The sequence below is a fragment of the Bufo gargarizans genome, chromosome 11 (genome assembly GCF_014858855.1).
Source record: "Bufo gargarizans isolate SCDJY-AF-19 chromosome 11, ASM1485885v1, whole genome shotgun sequence".
NCBI lineage: Eukaryota > Metazoa > Chordata > Amphibia > Anura > Bufonidae > Bufo > Bufo gargarizans.
The window spans coordinates 24,896,562-24,914,669 of NC_058090.1; the positions used below are offsets into that span (position 1 = coordinate 24,896,562).

The 18,108-nt window shown below is 44.0% G+C and overlaps 1 protein-coding gene across 2 annotated transcripts in view; it reads left to right on the forward strand.

Annotated features, from left to right (window-relative positions):
* Nucleotides 1-10,854, forward strand: part of GNG2 (G protein subunit gamma 2) — a 56,225-nt gene extending 45,371 nt beyond the window's left edge. For both annotated transcript variants that reach the window (XM_044272232.1, XM_044272231.1), the window contains 2 exons: nucleotides 1,214-1,329; nucleotides 10,236-10,854. In XM_044272232.1, coding sequence (XP_044128167.1) covers nucleotides 1,243-1,329; nucleotides 10,236-10,364 — 216 coding nt within the window. In that variant the 5' untranslated portion in view covers nucleotides 1,214-1,242 and the 3' untranslated portion in view covers nucleotides 10,365-10,854. The remainder of the gene's footprint in view (nucleotides 1-1,213; nucleotides 1,330-10,235) is intronic.
* The last annotated feature ends 7,254 nt before the right edge of the window (nucleotides 10,855-18,108 follow it).

Here is an 18,108-nt window from a genome sequence, read left to right on the forward strand (position 1 = left end):
AATTTTGTATTGGGGAATGAAAAAACCCCATCCATGGCAATCTCAACAATTGGAGGGACATAATTTTACACAGAAAATATTTGCATCTCTTTAGGGTAGAGATACAGAAAAACACATATGAAAACTCAACTGAATAAAAAAAATTGTGGTAAAAAAAAAAGGTTTTGACATAAAAACAAAAACTGTAAAGGAAGCCTAATGAAATGATAGTTTTTCTATTATGTTTTATAATATATATATAATATAATTTATTTTTATTTTTTTTAGAAAAAGGAAATTCAATACTAAAAAACAACAATATAAAGCAGAATAGTCATCTGCCTTTTATGTTTTATCTTAAAAAAAGTTATTAGAAACATCAATTTTTTTTTAAAGGAAATACAATACAAAAAAAAAACTGTATTCAATTGGTTACAATGTAGTTTTTCCTTTATTTACTGTTCCAGTTAAACATGGAAATATAAACATTATTTTTAAATAAATATTTAGGGTATAACAGAAATTCCTATTACCCTGGGACTGGAAATGAAGAACGGGCATTTTTTTAAATCTAAATTATTTTGAGGCCTCTCGGGCTGCTGCGGATAGACGATATCCCTGTGTATTGGGGTAGGCTTGTGTTCGACTACTTTCCTTTGGCACAAAGTCACGACACGACCTCAGTCCCAAGTTCTAACAGCTCAGCACTCGCTGCCACATCTCAGATACTACTGACTCCAGGAGGTTTCACAAATCAATACTTCTAAGAATGGAAAGGTCACACCAGGGATATTGATCCTGTGAAATCAGTTGGGTTGAGGCTCCCATGAACCCCTGTCCTGTATTTTATACATTTATTAATTGCTGGTGGATGGATAAAGGTTAGTGGGGGCCCTCATCCCAAATCTGGGATCCGGACCCTATAAGACCCCTATACCAGACATGTATAGTAGAGGTGGTGTTCATGTGCAAGTCTATGGGAGTAAAGAAAACCACACACCAACTCGGACCTCAAAAGGGAGAGCCACATGCATGCTTGGCCACGTCTCGGCTGGATAGGATCGTGGTGGAGGCCCCTCAGGTCCGAGGTACATGTCTATCTGCCCTCCCTATAATCCGCCCCTGCCGTCTATTATTTCCTAACGCGTATCTTTCAAGTAATGCACTTAGTGATAATTAATGCAGGCAACTGCAGGCAACTTGTCAACTAATTTCCTTCCTTTTCATTTTTCAGCACAGCGTAGAAGCCAAGCCGGCAGCCTAATGGCGAGCAATAACACAGCCAACATAGCACAAGCCAGGAAGCTGGTAGAGCAACTGAAAATGGAAGCCAATATAGACAGAATAAAGGTATGAAGTATACACATATATCCTGTACAATACATCAGTACCGAGGTCGAACGGTAACTTCCTATGCCTTAGTCAGTGATGTGATTATACAACAATAAAAACCGCGCCTGTTTCAGCTGCTGCCTGACACTACTAGTCTGCTAACCCCCTAGTAAGGAGGTCCTAGTTCCTCCAATCCAATGACGAATCTGTCAGCAGATTTGTCCCTATGACACTGGCTGACCTGTTACATGTGCACTTGGCAGCTGAAGGCATCTGTGTTGGTCCCATGTTCCTATGTGCCCGCATTGCTGAGAAAAATTAAATTTTCACTGGCTGGCCCTGTCAATCATAGTGCAGAAAGAGCTGAGCCTCTAGGTGTAATGGACACGCCCCAGTTGCTCCTAGAGGCTTATTTGCATATATTAAAACATAATTTCTCGCTCGTATCATTGGGGGACACAGGACCGTGGGTATAGCTGCTGCTGCTGCCGCTAGGAGGCGACACTAGGCTAAGAAGTGTTAGCTCTGCACTCCATGCCGGTGATTGATTCAGTAGTGCAGGCCAGATTATCGCGCACGATTATCTCCATGGCTTATGCCAGTCTACTAGATAAAGTAGTATGTGATCCATTAACCAGTCTTAAGGCTAAATGGGAGAGGGATGTTGGGGAACTGTCGGAGGAAAAATGGAGGGATGTTTTGGGGGCAGTACCCACGATATCTATGAGTGTGGCACATAGGCGATCGCAATTATTCCTTATTCATAGGGTATACAAGACGCCACGACTCCTGTTTAAGATGGGTCTACGTGCGGACTCTAACTGTCCTAGGTGTGCTGCCCCGGATGCAGACTTGGCTCATATGTTTTGGTCCTGTACAGAACTGGAGCGTTTCTGGTGTGGAGTGTATAGACAAATAGAAAACAGCTATGGAGTTATTCTACCAAAGACTCCACTGGTGGGGTATCTTGGGTATGTAGAGGACCTAACAACCACCAATGATTATAAATGAGCAATTGCTAAATTATTGTACATTGCACGTAAATCCATTGCAAAACACTGGATACAGCCGATCTCTCCGACTAAATCGGAGTGGATAAATATGGTCAATCATATGATATCCATGGAGAGTGGCATCTATATTAAAAGAGGCACTGTACAGAAATTTAAGAAGCAATGGCAGGTGTGGCTGGCTGGACCTGGGGGGAAGTCTCAGATTGATGCATATTTGGAATGGAATGGTCCCAAGGGGATTTGGAAGTTAAGATGTAAGAGAAGCATTTTTGTCCATGTCGAGGGCGATGACCACACAGAGAGGGGGAGGTGGGAAGGGAGTTGGGGGGGACTGGGAGATTTAATAAAGGTTTATTTGATGCAGTGTTATTGACGTGCTGATTTGGATAAAGTATGATTTATTTTACTGTATTGATATCCTATTGTCATATAATGTATGGTTTATCTGACTAATTGGCTGTATGTAAAACCTTTAATAAAAATGATCTGATAAAAAAAAAAAGCTCCTTCCGCCAGTTATATCCCCTCCAGCCTGGAGAGAGCATATCAGTATTTTAGCTTAGTGTCAGTTCTACCAGGTGCCTACCTTTGCATCGGCAGACGCCGCCCTGGGCCGCAAGGTCTTGCGGGCTGTGGTGTCTTAGACTCCCACAGCTGTGGCTTCCATGGGAGTGTGGTTTCTCCCTCCCTGTGGACTGCTTTGGGACGTCCCACGGTCCTGTGTGCCCCAATGATATGAGCGAGAAAACAAGAGTTTTGTGGACTCGCCTGTAAAATCTCTTTCTCGCTGAGTTCATTGGGGGACAGCTCCCACCCGTTGTTTTTGTTTCTAATTTTGCCGCAGGTGACGGCAGTTGATTTACTGGTAGGGTCCTCAGTTTTGGGTTCGGACCCACTGGTTATTGTTATGTTATTTAATTTCTGATTTATTTTCCTCCTACTGCTTGTGCACAAACTGATATGCTCTATCTAGGCTGGAGGGGATCTAGCCGGCAGAGGAGGAGTTAATACTTTTTAGCCTAGTGTCACCCCCCAGTGGCGGCAGCAGCTATACCCACAGTCCTGTGTCCCCCAATGAACTCAGCGAGAAAGAGATTTTACAGGTGAGTCCACAAAAATCTCATTTTTTTCTTCAGCAATGCGGGCACATATGAACATTGGACCAACACGGCAGCAGCTATACCAATGGCCCTGTGTCCCCCCAATGATACGAGCGAGAAATGATGTTTTAATATATGCAAATAAGCCTCTAGGAGCAACAGGGGTGTGTCCATTACACCTAGAGGCTCAGCTCTTTCTGCACTTTGATTGACAGGGCCACGCAATGAAAACTTAATTTTTCTCAGCAATGCAGACACATATGAACATGGGACCAACACTGCCTTAAGCTGCCAAGTGCTCATGTACCAGGTCAGCCGGTGTCATAGGGACAAATATAATGACAGATGGACTTTAAAGAGCTGTCATCGGCTCCTGACAAGCCTAATTTAGTAACCATCAGTATTCCCCATGTAATAATACTGCAACATCTATTCTTATGACTCTATATTGTGACATTCCTCTATTATTCCAACTGGAACTATAGAAATAAACTGCTATCATTTTGCAATAAAGGCCCATCTAGATGTTACCAGTTGGGTGGTGTTTCCATGCACAGTCTGACATTATCCAATCAGTGCTGCCAGTGTCAGACGGTGAAGGGACACACTCCCAACTGATAACACCCAGTCCCAGATGGACTTTCATTGCAGACTGCTGTAAGTGCATTTACTACATTTTAGTAGGAATAATAGAGAAATGGCTCAACATACAGTTATATGAAAAGATGTTATTACATGGGGAATGCAACGCGTCAGGAGAGATGACTACATTTCTATAAGTATATTTTACGCTTGTGAAGACCATATATCCCTGGGCCACCTCTCGTTAAAGGGGCTGTCCAGCATGGAAAATGTATGCAAAGGACTCAGTAGGTTAAAAACAAATTAAATAAAGTGATGCTCACCTCACTGATCCCTGTTCTGGTGATTACCAGGTCCCTGCTGGTCTTAATTTTGACACATGACTGGTGGTGATGTCACAAACCGCCATACTGGATGACCTCACACCCCATGGGATCTATTTATTCTATAAATTTGAAATAAATCTGGAATATTACCGACTAGTAGTCTACACCCATCCCAGCCTCTCTAGACCTGCCAGACTACATTTTTTTTTTTTTTTTTAATCCATGTGTTAAATACAAATTCTGTTCCCTCCACACTCTGCTAAAAAATTAATACAACGGAAATAAAAAATCCAGATGAACTTTTCCTTCATTAGTGGATTTAATGCACAATGTGATTTCTAGAATTAAGTGACTTCTCTGTGTGTGCAAAGCTTCCACCCATGGTGCCATGAATAATGGAGCTGAATACATCAAACGGGGAGAGACGGGAAGACGCAGATGTATTTGGATAATTTAAAACATCAAGATGTGCACTCTGCCATTAGCCGGGCTGGATTCTTCATAAACCAACACTCCCCGCTGTTTTCATGTTGACAGCTATTAATGCCATTAAGTCTCTGGTTAACTCTTGGTGCGTCCTCAAGACGTCCATTACTAAAAACACCTTAAAGGGAATGTCTTGTTTAATTCAGGGTTCATTCATTATACGCGAGTCTGTAAAAGAGAAATCTTGTCTGTAATGTTAATATTTGTTCTCTTATTTTTTTTCACATTGGAATTATTTAATTTTCTTTTTTTTTACCATTTCCCTGGTGGCGGCCATATTGGAGGCACACACTTCCTTCCTATCCTGAGTGAAGGCTGTGCGGCAGGGCAGCTATAGCTATTGGTGATTAATGGCCAGAAAAGTGTCCATAAACTAGGACAGTCTCCAGTAATTGGCAGGAAAGCTGGTGACTCAACTCTCTAATAAAAATTTGATTACTCTCATTACCCCACCTTATGACAAGAAGATAATGACAATAAGATGACTGCTGATCCTGCCCTCCAATGACAATAAGATGACTCTGCTGATCCTGCCCTCGAATGACAATAAGACGACTCTGCTGATCCTGCCCTCGAATGACAATAAGACGACTCTGCTGATCCTACCCTCTAAAGACAATAAGACGACTCTGCTGATCCGATCCCTCTAATGGCAATGAGATGAGACTGCTGATCCGATCCCTCAAATGACAAGATGACTCTGGTGACCATGCCCTCCAATGACAATGAGATGACTCTGCTGATATGGCCCTCAAATGACAATTAGATGACTCTGCTGACCCTGCCCTCGAATGAGATAACTCTGCTGATCCTACCCTCTAAAGACAATGAGATGACTCTGCTGATACGATCCCTCCAATGACAATGAGATGACTCTGCTGATATGGCCCTCAAATGATGAGAATACTCTGTAATTGGAGGGCATGTTCACCAGAGTCATTTTATTGTCAGAGGGCCGGATCAGCAGATACATCTCATTGTCTTTAGAGGGCAGGGTCAGCAGAGTCATCTCATTGTCATTCGAGAGCATGGTCACCAATGGGATGACTCTGCTGATCTCACCTTGTAATGGCAATGAGATGACCTCTGACCCTACCTTGTAATGACTCTGCTGGCCCTGCCCTCTAATGACAATGAGATGACTCTGCTAGCTCTGTCTCATTCTACACATCAGGGGAAATTCTATTTTTGGAAAGATAGTTCCTTTATATATTTATTCACCTTTTGATCATACTTTGGATTTAAAGTGTAACTGTCATATTTTTTTTATTTGCTAGTTTATTAGCGCTAGGCATGTATACCTGAGTTAGTCTGTCAATGAATGTCAACAGATCTGTAATTACCTTATAATAACAGCTGTCATTAATGTCCTCTGTCCCTTTCCACTGCTCCCTTAAAAGACTGTTGCTATAGCTGGTCTGTCTTCCCTTTAGTTTAAACAGAGACAGAGGGGCGGTCCTTCACACTGCATGCCTGCATTAGGCTTCAGAGTGAGGAGGCGTGTCTCTCAGTAATCCAATCTGATTGGCTAGCAGGAAGCTGCTGGCTACAGCAAGTGTGTATGAAGTGAGGGAAAGCAGTTTTGGCCTCGGAGAACTGGCAGAGGAGCCATCTTGAGAAGATCCTCATAATTGTAGAGGTTAAAACAGCCTGAAACTAAGGGAAAATCTCAAGGAAAACAGTTGTATGTGAAGAAACTAAAGATTGCTTTATGCATAATGCATGTAGCAGCAGTAACAGTGCTAAAATTGATCTTTTTGATGAAAACATGGCAGTTACACTTTAAATTTCAGATCTTGGCTTGCTGTCAGTAAATAAAAACATTACTGTTACATTCGGAGAGTAAAAATGCATACTAACCTAGCCCTACTTTCACACAGCTATCATTTGTTACCGTGCATCAGTGACACTCCTGAGCTAAACAACCCTGTTTTCATTCACTGACAGTAAGCAGTGATTTTAAAGCTGGTGAGAATGAAGTGAAAATAAACTATAAAATTGCAGAATATTGAATTTGAGTATGGAAAATTTCCAACATGGCTGTGTACTGTGGATAAATGTCTGCTACAGATCCCACCTCGGCACCTGTGTGGAGTATGGGGGTCCGGCTGTGGAAGTGAATGGAGAGAGCCTTGCATATATGCGACCAGCTCTCCATTCATTCGCTGCCTGCATGTGGCGGGTCTGGCATCGGGGGACCCTGATTTTCCACATAGACGCGGGACTATCAAACATTTATGCTGCAGTGAGTGGATGTGCCATGGGAATACCCCTTTAAGCAGCGGATGTTTCGGCTGTCTTCTAATTGACGTAATGTACAGTACAGGACTGAGGCAGAAGTCTGGATCATATTTAATAGGCGATCATGCGTGTCACATCGGAGCCCGGGGAGGGAGTGCATGTTTTATTTAATTGCTAGGAGGGGTTCACAAAATTTGCTGTTTCAGAGCAGCCTAGTGGTCTCCAGGCGCAGGCAGGGAGCATCCCCAATCTGCTGAATAATACATACATAACACTGACGACTGACTCCAGTAGCCGTGCCCCCACGCAGGGGCGTAGCTAAGGGGGTCAACAAGGCACTCTGACTGGGGCGAACCTCTGGTCTGGGTGAAGCCGAGCTACGGCCACTATGCAGACCACGTAACTGCATGGGGCCCCAGCGATCAGGAGGGCCCCCCAGGCAGCGGCACCTATTTTAACTGCAGCTCGTTGAATGCAATGGTGAAGCAGCTCCATCATACTGCAACCAGCCGGTCTGACAACGTTCTAATAGACTTTGCATTCCAGTTCTTCAGCACCTCTGGCTGCTGTTGGTGAATGGAAGCACTGTCTACATACATTCTCCAGTTCCAGTAGAATTTTTGCCTGCAAAAAAAAATACTAAATTGTACCAGAATGTGAACAGGGCCATAACATGATGTGTGGTTCGTTTCAGTGTATCAGGCGCTTCTCTTTTAATGAATACTACAGCTGTGTCAGCAGGATACAAAGTCTTTGAGCTGCTGTACAGAACCTTAGCTATGGGGGGGTGCAGAGGGGTCCCTGGTGCTGGAAGAAGCCCACCAGTACAAATGCTGCAGCTGAAACCGTTCAGCCTGGGCCCCCCTTTCCTCAGTCAGTTGTGGCCAGGGAAGCACGTGGCCTTTCTGCTGCCTGAGGGAAAAAATTGAAATGGCACCCCCATCCCCCATGCCAAATTTTTGACCTAACCCCTTCCCTCCAGCCAGAGGTGTAACTTGACCAGCATGCGACTACCTTGTGTTTTCTTCGGGCCCCTCAGGCTCCTGTGCCTGGTAGCGACTGCTACCTCTGAACCCACTATAGCTACGTCCCTGGCTGCAGCCTTTGACAAATATAGCTCTGCTACATCTGACCCTTGTGACCAGCAGTGGTGTAGCATCTTTTATTTAACCCCGTCCACACAGGGCTCACGACCTCCAGGTCTCCTTCTGCGTTTGCACTCGAGCCGACAGTGATTGACAGGACAACAAATGAAAGCTGAAATCTCCTGATACCAGAAAGTGACACATGGAGGCTCCTGACACAGCAAATCCTTCATCTTCTGAGAGCGTGGCCCCCGCTGTACGGGCCTGTGTGATTGGGGGTTAATATATACATTACATCCTAATGATTACAGGAAATACAGAACATATTTAAAGGGATATTAGAACCTTAGACTACTTTCACACTAGCGTTTTTACTGGATCCGGCAGGGTTCAGCAAAAACGCTTCCGTTACGGATAATACAACCGTCTGCATCTGTTATGAACTGATCCGGTTATATCATCTTTAACATAGCCAAGACGGATCCGCCATGACCCCCAATGCAAGTCAATGGGGTACGGTTCCATTTTCTATTGTGGAAGATTGTGGCAGAGAAAACTGATCCGTCCCCATTGACTTGCATTGGGGGTCATGCCGGATGGGTCTTGCTCCACATCCCAGGACGGAAAGCAAACTACAACACGTTGCGGTTTGCTCTCCGGTCTGGGAACGCAACTAAACGGAATGGAAAGCATTTTGGAGTTCTCCGTTCTGTTTTGTCCCCATTGACAATGAATGGAGACAAAACTGAAGCGTTTTTTCCCGGTATTGAGGCCGTGTGACGGAACTCAATACCGGAAAACTAAAACGCTAGTGTGAAAGTAGCCTTATAAAGTGATGGCATATCGCCAGGACCGCCACCTGATTTAGTGCTGCCTCCCATTCAATCTTGGCATTGGACCCCCACCGACCGTAAAGTGATGGCGTATCCTAGCGGTCTGCCACTGTAGCGGGCAGTCGTCATTCATCTCTGAAGACAGGACTGGACTTTACAGGTTCTTCTCTAATATACTCTGTGTAGACGATTCTTCTGCAAATGGGAATATTCTTTTACACAACAGCCAGAGACTGAAAACCTGCAAGGCTGGGGGTTTGCTACAATTGCATGCAGTCTAGACAATCCTCTAATTCACCGACATCACACGTCTCTTTCTGATCCTGGTAGTTTGTTACATTGTATCAGTGCAGGTAACAATGTACTCCGACTATTAAAGCGGTCGTCCAAGTTTTATTTTTTTTTTGTTTTGTTTTATTTTTTTTACCAAAGTTGCAGGAAGCTGGCAAAGTAATAAAAAAAAAATTCTCTTCCATTCCTGCACCCACTTCTACCCAGCACCAGCTCGCTTTCCTCTTCCCCAGGTTTCAGCCTGTGACATCCCGTATACCACTATATCCTATAACTGGTCTCTACATACACATAGGGAGTGCCTAGACTGGAAACAGTTGTAGCAAATGCTCAGCTGTGAGAAGTTTTAGATCAGTACAGGTGACTGTACTGGTGACAGGTTACCATTCACTGACAGCAAGCAGTGAATTAAAAGGCCCAAGTTGTCAGGATAATAGTAGGAGACTGTGTTTGCTACATTGAAACTGGTGAAATCCATGGTAAGGGCACGTTCACACGTCGCAGAAATGCTGCAGATTTACTGCATCAGAAAATCGCGTTTCTGCTAGAAATCCACAGCAGAAAAAACCCAAGCCGTGCATTTTTCTTGCAAATTTCATTGCAGAAATGCTGCTAATCTGACGCAGGCTTTGCTCTCTACAACGTGGGAACGTTCCCTAGGAGTCGGCGGTATTTCCACAGCAGAATGGACGCGCTGCAGATTGTGCTTGGGTAGAATCTGCTGTCAATCCGCCACGTGTGAATTTACTCATTTCTTACAGACACTTCTGGGACTGATAATCCGTTCATGGGAATGGGGTCGCTTCTGCTGCAGCCGCATGGACTATAGCGAAGCGGATGAATGGGACAGTCCCAGAATTATGTTTTGCAACAAATTTGTCTTGTGTGAATATACCGGAAATGTCTGCATTGTAAATCTGCTCCGTGAATATCCTAAGACCTGCTGTTTTTGTTTTTTTCTCCGAAGGTATCCAAAGCAGCTGCAGATCTGATGGCGTACTGCGAAGCCCACGCCAAGGAGGACCCGCTATTGACCCCAGTGCCCGCTTCGGAAAACCCCTTCAGAGAGAAAAAGTTTTTCTGTGCCATCCTGTAGTAAGACCCGGACCGGGCTGCGGTCAGGCTACCTGAACACCGGGTTAGAATTTGTAACATCAAGGACTATTTTTATGGTCTGCAGAATCCTCAGTAATAATAGTAATCTAGAAGAAGTCTGGAAAACGGCGGGGCAAGTCTATGGAAACATCTGGGGACCTGCACCAAGACTTTCTGTCCTTTCCAGCTTGTAGAAAATATGTAAAAAAAAAAAAAAAAAAAAAGGGGGGGGAAAAAAAAGCTTTGTGTCACCTCTCAGTTAACATCCTGCTTGTATATTATTATTATTTTTTTAATATTTTTCAATTTTTTTTCAAGATTTTTTTTGTTTTTGTTTAGTTTTTTATGTTGGGGAAAAATATTCGCTCTGCAGATGTTAAAGGATGTACAGTGTGATTTATAATTCAAATTTTTTTTTCTGATGTTTTAATTTAAATTGCCGTAAATTGTATTGTATTTTTATTTTATTTTTAAAGCTGCAGGAAAGCAAACGGCGGTGTTGTTTCTATGTCATTTTTTGCTAGCGTGTGTTGTGGCGTTTAGAGTAGCACAAAGATGGGTTTTCACGTTTAGGGATCTTGGATAGATTACAGTCAACCTTCACAGCGTGCACAGTGGCATCATCCAGCGTTGCGCCATTACTTACTGGGGGGGGGGGGGGACCAGCCTGCGATTTTTAATCTATTTAACTCTGCTTTTAATTCTGCAAAGATATTTGTGTAGTGCCGTCTTTTTATATCTTTTTTTTTTTTTTTTCGTGACTATTTTAAAAGGCGTCCTGCATGGAAATTATTTATAAAAATAGTTTTAAAAAAATTGCAACGTATGCCCTAGTGGAATAAACTTTAGAGGACTGTTCCACTGCCTAGAAATAGGGGTGTAATTTAACCATTTTGCTGCTCAAGTACTGACAGCCTTAGCCATAATGCCTCCCCCTGAGCTGCAACCTTATGGCGCCATCTGAAATTTAAGGTGGTACCATATGTCTGCTCGAAAGTATTTCACTTATTCATTTTTTTTTTTATCATTTTAGGTGATGTGCCATTTTTATTTTTTTTGCATGTATATACCAGGAGAATGCTATATATTACCATATTGTGTTGCTGATTGCTCTTCTTTTTAATTTTTTTTATTTAATGCCAATTTTAAACATGGAGTTCGCCCTTTAAGCTCTAGAAAGTTGCATAAAATTCCCGACTGTTTTCGTACTGATTTTGAGTCATTTTATGTTGTATCCTCCGTTCACATCCAGAGCTGCATTGAAAATTCTTGAAACCGACAGCCTTTTAGCGCCACCTGCTGCCAGATGTGTGAACTACCTGCCGAGCTGTAACTTCAGCTCAAGTGAACTCCCACAATGCATTGCTCTCTGGAAAGGGAAGCCAGTAGAATCTCGATGTAGCTTTAGATGCGAATGGAGAAGAAAACATCATGTAACTCGAGATCGGTTCAAGAAGACGTTTCTCAGCATTTTAGGGAGATGTGGAGATCTGATTGTCCTATGGAAGGTGACAGATGTCTCCCAGTCAAGGTGGACCTCCTGCCCTGGTTTGGAGACGTGTGTTACTGCGTTGGGAACCCCGGGCTTTATTCTCAGTGATGCATCTAAGCTTTGATCTTGTCGCCCCCTCGTGTTATTTACAGTGGCTATACAAGAAAAAAAAAAAATGGGGGCCTTATGGAGTCCGAGGAGTAATTTGCCTGGATTATATGGCCCCTCCTATATAGGCTTCCCGCAAGGAAACTTCTCCCTCCCAAAAGTTATCGCCAAACAGCGCCACCACAGGCAGTGTCTGATATTGCAGCCTCATGTGCATGAGCTGCAATAACGGACACAACCCATAAACGCAAGTGGCGCTGTTTCTTGAACCATCAAATATCAAAAATGCTTTTTCACCTTTTTTTTCCCCACTAAGCATGCAGCAGCCAGATTGTCTATGCTGACCAATAGGACATTATACAATACCCCACGTATTTTGCTCCCTTTAGTGTGTTGTGTAAATAATGTCAAATTTTATTTCAGCCTCCTAACATTTTGTTCTTTTCTGACTCCTTTCTCTTCCATTTTTGCATGGCTGGAAATCTTGGACTTTTTTTTTTTTTTATATATTTTTTTTTGGTGTGGTTTGAGCTCAGGGTAAATTTCGAGTCCTCACGTGACGGTACTTTAGTAACCTCTCGCAGTCTCCACTGCCCGATTCACACTATCTGCCTTGGTGCAATGAACAGGCCGGCTCCCGGGTCTCTAAGATTTTCGAAGAATTGCACTTAATACACATTTTAACTTGCAGGGTATCGAATGAATGCGTTCACCTAAACCTGTAACCACATTCTAGTCATTCGCACTAATGTCCTTTATGCATCCAGAAACACGAGAGGCTTGGACGGCAGCGCAGGGATTTCTGCTTCCCTAAAGCAACCGAACAACGTTGGTTGCAGTCGGTAATAAGCCTGGGTGTTGCGAGGTCACAGACCAACCACTCCCAAAAATACCAGTGCTCAGAATACTCCATTATTCCCAAATTAATAAACTGCAGTACCACCAGTCACCACCTGGTGGCGCACAAACAGCGCCCATTGACTTGCATGGTAACGTTACAATGTCACTTGTACATACATATGCGATACGTCTGGCATCTTCACCTTCCCTGAAGCTTCAGCCGCACTGGGCTGTTTTATGGGCAGCATTGACGGTCTACAGTCTGTCGTAAATGGGACCCATCTGAAGCCAATATTGTGTCAATAATGCCCAACCCGTATACATTTCTAATATATTGTTTGAAAGATCTCTGCTTGCTGTGGATTCTTGTTCTCACACACTGTATAGACTCTCACAGATGAGAGTTTGCTACCATTGCGGTCAGTCTTGGACCGTCCTCTGTGAGCTATAAACTGGCAGTACACCAGACGGATACGTTGTCCCTGCACTGATACATTGTAACAAACGACCAGGGCAGGAGAGGGATTTAGCCCACAGAGGATTGTCTAGACTGGAAACCATTGTAGTACAGTATTAGATCTGTACAGGTCGTCAGCCTTTGGATCTAAAGAAGAATGTTGTCAGCCACTGACAGCAAGCAAAGATCTTGAAGGTAGAGAGGGATAGAAAGAGACTGTATATTATAATACAGCGATCGTGCTTTAGGTACAGAAGACAGGATGAAGTGGGCACAATACGGTACACTGCGGGGGGCGCCGCTTTTTGGACCATTCATTGCCGGATTTCAGTGATGTTATAATGCAGCCAATAAGATCATAGGGATCCGGTGACATCACACAATGGCTGCCTCCATTATTTCATGGTGACGGGAAGACAATGACACGTTGCACCTCGCAGGTGAGCGGGGGGGGGGCAGTGTACGGCGTGCGTCACTATCATCTCGAATCCCAAGTGAACCTCCATGTAGTTGTTCTCAATAAACTTTTGGATTAATTTAAGATCTGACTCCTCGTGTTATTCTGTCCTCAGTGGATTCACCGAGCCTGAAATGGCTGGTACCGGTAGATGGCATTCCTGACAGGCTGGCACTGATATCAGTGAAGGTCCGACCCCCGGCGATCAGCTGCTCCCTGCAGCCTCCGGCGCTGGAACCATCACTGTGAATGGGACAGGAAGCACAGCGCCGTTCGAAGTGTAGTGGTCGTGCTGGGATACTGCAGCTCAGCTTCCATTCACTTCAATGGGAAATAAGCTGCAGTAACCCAGAACGGCCACACTTTGGCGCTGTGCCTCTTGTTCCATTCACAGTGATGGTTCCAGTGCCCGAGGCTGCAGGGAACAGCTGATCAGTGGGGGGTGCGGGGCGTCGGACCCTCACAGATGAGATATTAGTGACCTACCCGCTTTCTTGGCTCTGGATTATGCACAGATTCCTGATGATAGACCGGCAGTATTGCTTCAGGGTTTACATGCGTGTTCTGATGTGATGCACTCTCATAGAATATAATGGACATATTTGGAAACGAATACGCACAAAACTCGGACATGCTGCGGATTTCAAATACTGACGGAAATTATACGCCCACGTGCATATCCCTATTCAATAACATTAGCAGTGGATTCCAGTCCATTATATCCGGGCCATATATGGATTGCAATATCGGTAATAAATATGCAATAAAGGTCATCAATATCGGGAACCTTTTAACTGTAAAATAGTCACAGTCTTCTGAAATACTCTGTGCTGCTGGAAGGCCCTATGATTTCTCTGGACTTCTACCTCTACCTATGTTCCCTTCTTCATAACTTGATGCTTTTCACGCTCAGTCCATTTATCAGGACACTGCCTCCGATAAGAGAAGCACACTAGGCTCCTGAAATACTCTGTGCTGTTGTGGACCCTGCTTGTCACAGCACCAGGCTATGGTCTGTACATTCGCTTTCCAGCGTGGCATCATGGCTCTGCTCCTGAGTGGACAGGTCGTTCCCTTTGTACAAATTCAGACCATTAGCCTTCTGAAGCACTCTGTGCTGCTGTGGCGTTCTGGCCCTGCTTCCTGTACCAGTTTCGGTCTTCCGCGTCCATTTCCCGTCTCATGTTACGCTGTACGAAGGAGTCAGGTCCTTGTCGCCCACAACATCTAGGTATTAGGCTCCTGAAACACTCTGTGCTGCAGGTGCATACAGATTCTCATCATCTCCATGGAATATCAGAAGGTCCAGTTTGATTATTTGCACTCTGCGGTGTCATGGACCTCTTTTCTGCCTCTAGATGGAAACAAAAACGTTCTATTCATTGACTGTAAGCAGAGATGTTGAAAAAAGTGAGGTACCACATATGGTAAATTTTGAGTAAACCTGGTGCAGTCTGGTTTGAACAATTTATTGGCGATTCAGGATAAGCTGATCAGGGGAGGGGTCCCCTTCTTGGTTGCAACAAGATCAGGAGGTGCGGGGGGGGGGGCGTTAAAAACAACTCCTCCACTTGCATGTGTGGGAACACAAGGAGACTGCAGGACCTGCACTCCCAGCATCATGATGTCATGTGATCACACTGGGAGCACTGGACCTGCTGCCTCCAGTGAGGAGCGAGTGTTCCCTCATGTGGAAGTGGATGAGGCGCGTATAATAATTTTTTTATTTAACAAAAAAAAAAAAAAAAAAAGGATCGGTCAGCGGCTGCAGGTGCCATTATATATACTGGGGAATAAATGCACTAAGGGGGCTTATTTATATTGGGTGGCAGTATAGGGGGCCATTTGATGTCCAAGGGGCACCATGGGGGGCAATATGTATACTGGAGGCACTACAAGAAGTGGGGGGCTAAAGGGGCCATTATATATATACTGGGGGCACAATGGGGAGCAAATATATATATATATATATATACTGGGGGAACTATCGGGTCATTATTTATATTGGGGGGCAGTAGCGGACATAATTTATACTGGGGGGAACTAATAGGGCATTATTTATACTGGGGGCACTATTAAGGGCATCTGAAATCCAGGGGGCATTATGTATACTGAGAGCACTACTGAGGGCTGGAGGGGCCATTACATATACTGGGGGCACAATGGGGAGCAAATATATATATATACTGGGGGAGCATTAAGGAGGGTATTATTAATACTGGGGGGCATTAGGCACTAAGAGAGCATTATTTATACTGGGGGCACTATGGAGGACATTTGATGTCTAGGAGGCACTGTGGGGGGCATTATATATACTGAGGATTGGGATGTTTATAAATAAAAAAGCCAATGAACTACATCCATTTTTAACGGCTGATGCAAAACATCAGAAAAAACAGACGGGCAGGAAATGGATGCAGAATGGCCATGAAACACTGTCAGTGTATCCATTTTTAACGGTCGTGTGAATGTAGCCAAATAGGAGGGTGCACTACTGCTATGCAAGGAGGCCGTGCCTTTCCAGAGAGGGGGAGGCTGTGCAGATTCCAGTCCTGTTTGCCGTCGGTTCCCAGACCGTACACAGGAGCGCAGCCTGGAACAAAGAAGAAAAATGTAAAGTCATCTAAAAAATCCTCCCGGATCGGAGCAGCTGTTCTGGAAGCGGCTAAGCCTGTCATTTTATAATTGACATTACTTACAAACATGCCTGAGCTCATTATAAATCCTGCTGTGAAGAGGATGCCCGGGGGTAGGGAGCCCTCTGCTGGCGGAGAAGCAGAAATGCATCTGCAAATCAAAAATATTGCATTAGGGAATTGCTTCTAAATCTAATGCAATTCTCTGAAGCTTAACCGCTTGCTTACCACCGGGCGAGTAAGTTGTTATGTAACCCGCCATATATAGCAGGGTACATTACGATCTGCCGGTGCTCTGTGGCGCTGCAGGTCGCTGTGACCGCGCTGTCATTAGAGTGAAGATCCCGGAGATCAGTTAAGGTGATCCCTGTGACAGCTAAGATCCTTGATGTGTGAGCGTGACCCCTGCCGGTTGTAAGGTTGGCAGTCTGTCTGTGAATTAAACCCTTCCTGCCCTGACTGTGTCAGGAAAGGGTTCATTCACTTTTTGTTTCTTAAAGAAAATAAAAAAAAGTAAAAAAATGTAATAAAAAAGTTATAGCTATTAGGTTTAGCAAGAGTATAGCAGACTTTGAGTGTGTAAAATATACAAACGTTTTTCCCGTTTTCTATTATTAAATATTATCTCTTTTTTGTGTGTGTAACATATAAAAAAAAGCACACTTATTTCATTTATAGATTATTATTTTATTTTTTTTAAAGCCAAACATTTAAAATGTTCAAATTTCCCCAAGATGAATTCTTTAGGGCAGGGATGGTCAACCTGAGGCTCTCCAGCTGTTGCAAGACTACAACTCCCAGCATGCCGAGGCTACCTACAGGTATCAGCCTACAGCAGGGCATTGTGGGAGTTGCAGTTTTACAACAGCTGGAGAGCCGCAAGTTGGCCACGCCTGCTTTATGGGATCAACATAAAAAAGTCACTTTGAAGGTGTTTCTAATGTGTTGGTGCTGTACAACATCTGGCAGTACGGTGCCATAGAACCAGCAATAGAAAAATAATACCGTCAGAATGCAGTCCTCTGAAGTCTTGCGATGAGCTGAGCCAGTAGATAAATTACACAAGTGGCGGAGTGCAAATATAAGGTGATGGGTTTCAAAATGTTTTCTCTTGAAATCTTTTGTAACAGAAGAAAAAAAATAACATTTCATAATTTTCAGTTTTTCTTCAATATAGATATATTTTAACATTACATCTGCCATATAATGCGGACTTACCAATGTTTAGGTTGGTAAAAATAGGGACATTGAAAAAACCCCGCCCCTGGGAACGCCCAACTCCACCCAGAAACAATCATTTATGGGCGGGGTTATCGTTAGCCCTAGCCATTTTTGGTTGAGGAAAGCCCAAATTTGCCAGGACTCTGAAAACGAAGGACAGTCCCTGCAAATTGGGGACAGTCAGCAAGTGTGTCTAAAGGTCTAATATCAAATTCATGCAGTTTTGCTCAGAAATGAGTTATTTTCTGTGAAATAGGCCCACTGCGGAAAAAAATGTGCCTGGTAAGGAAGGGGGGGGGGGGTAAACACTCTGGTAATGAAGGGGTTAAAGGGCGTGTGTCAGCAGGACATTCCCTGGTCCGCCAGGCTCTGTGCCTTCTAGGACTATCTCAGCTGAATCTGATGATACCTTTCACTTCGACTTGTGGCATCATTCTGGAGAAAGGGGACTTTTAATCCTAATGCAAATGAGCAGTTAAGTGCAACGAAGGCGGGCCAGAGCCACTCTGTGCACCCTAGCAGCCCCTCCCTCTT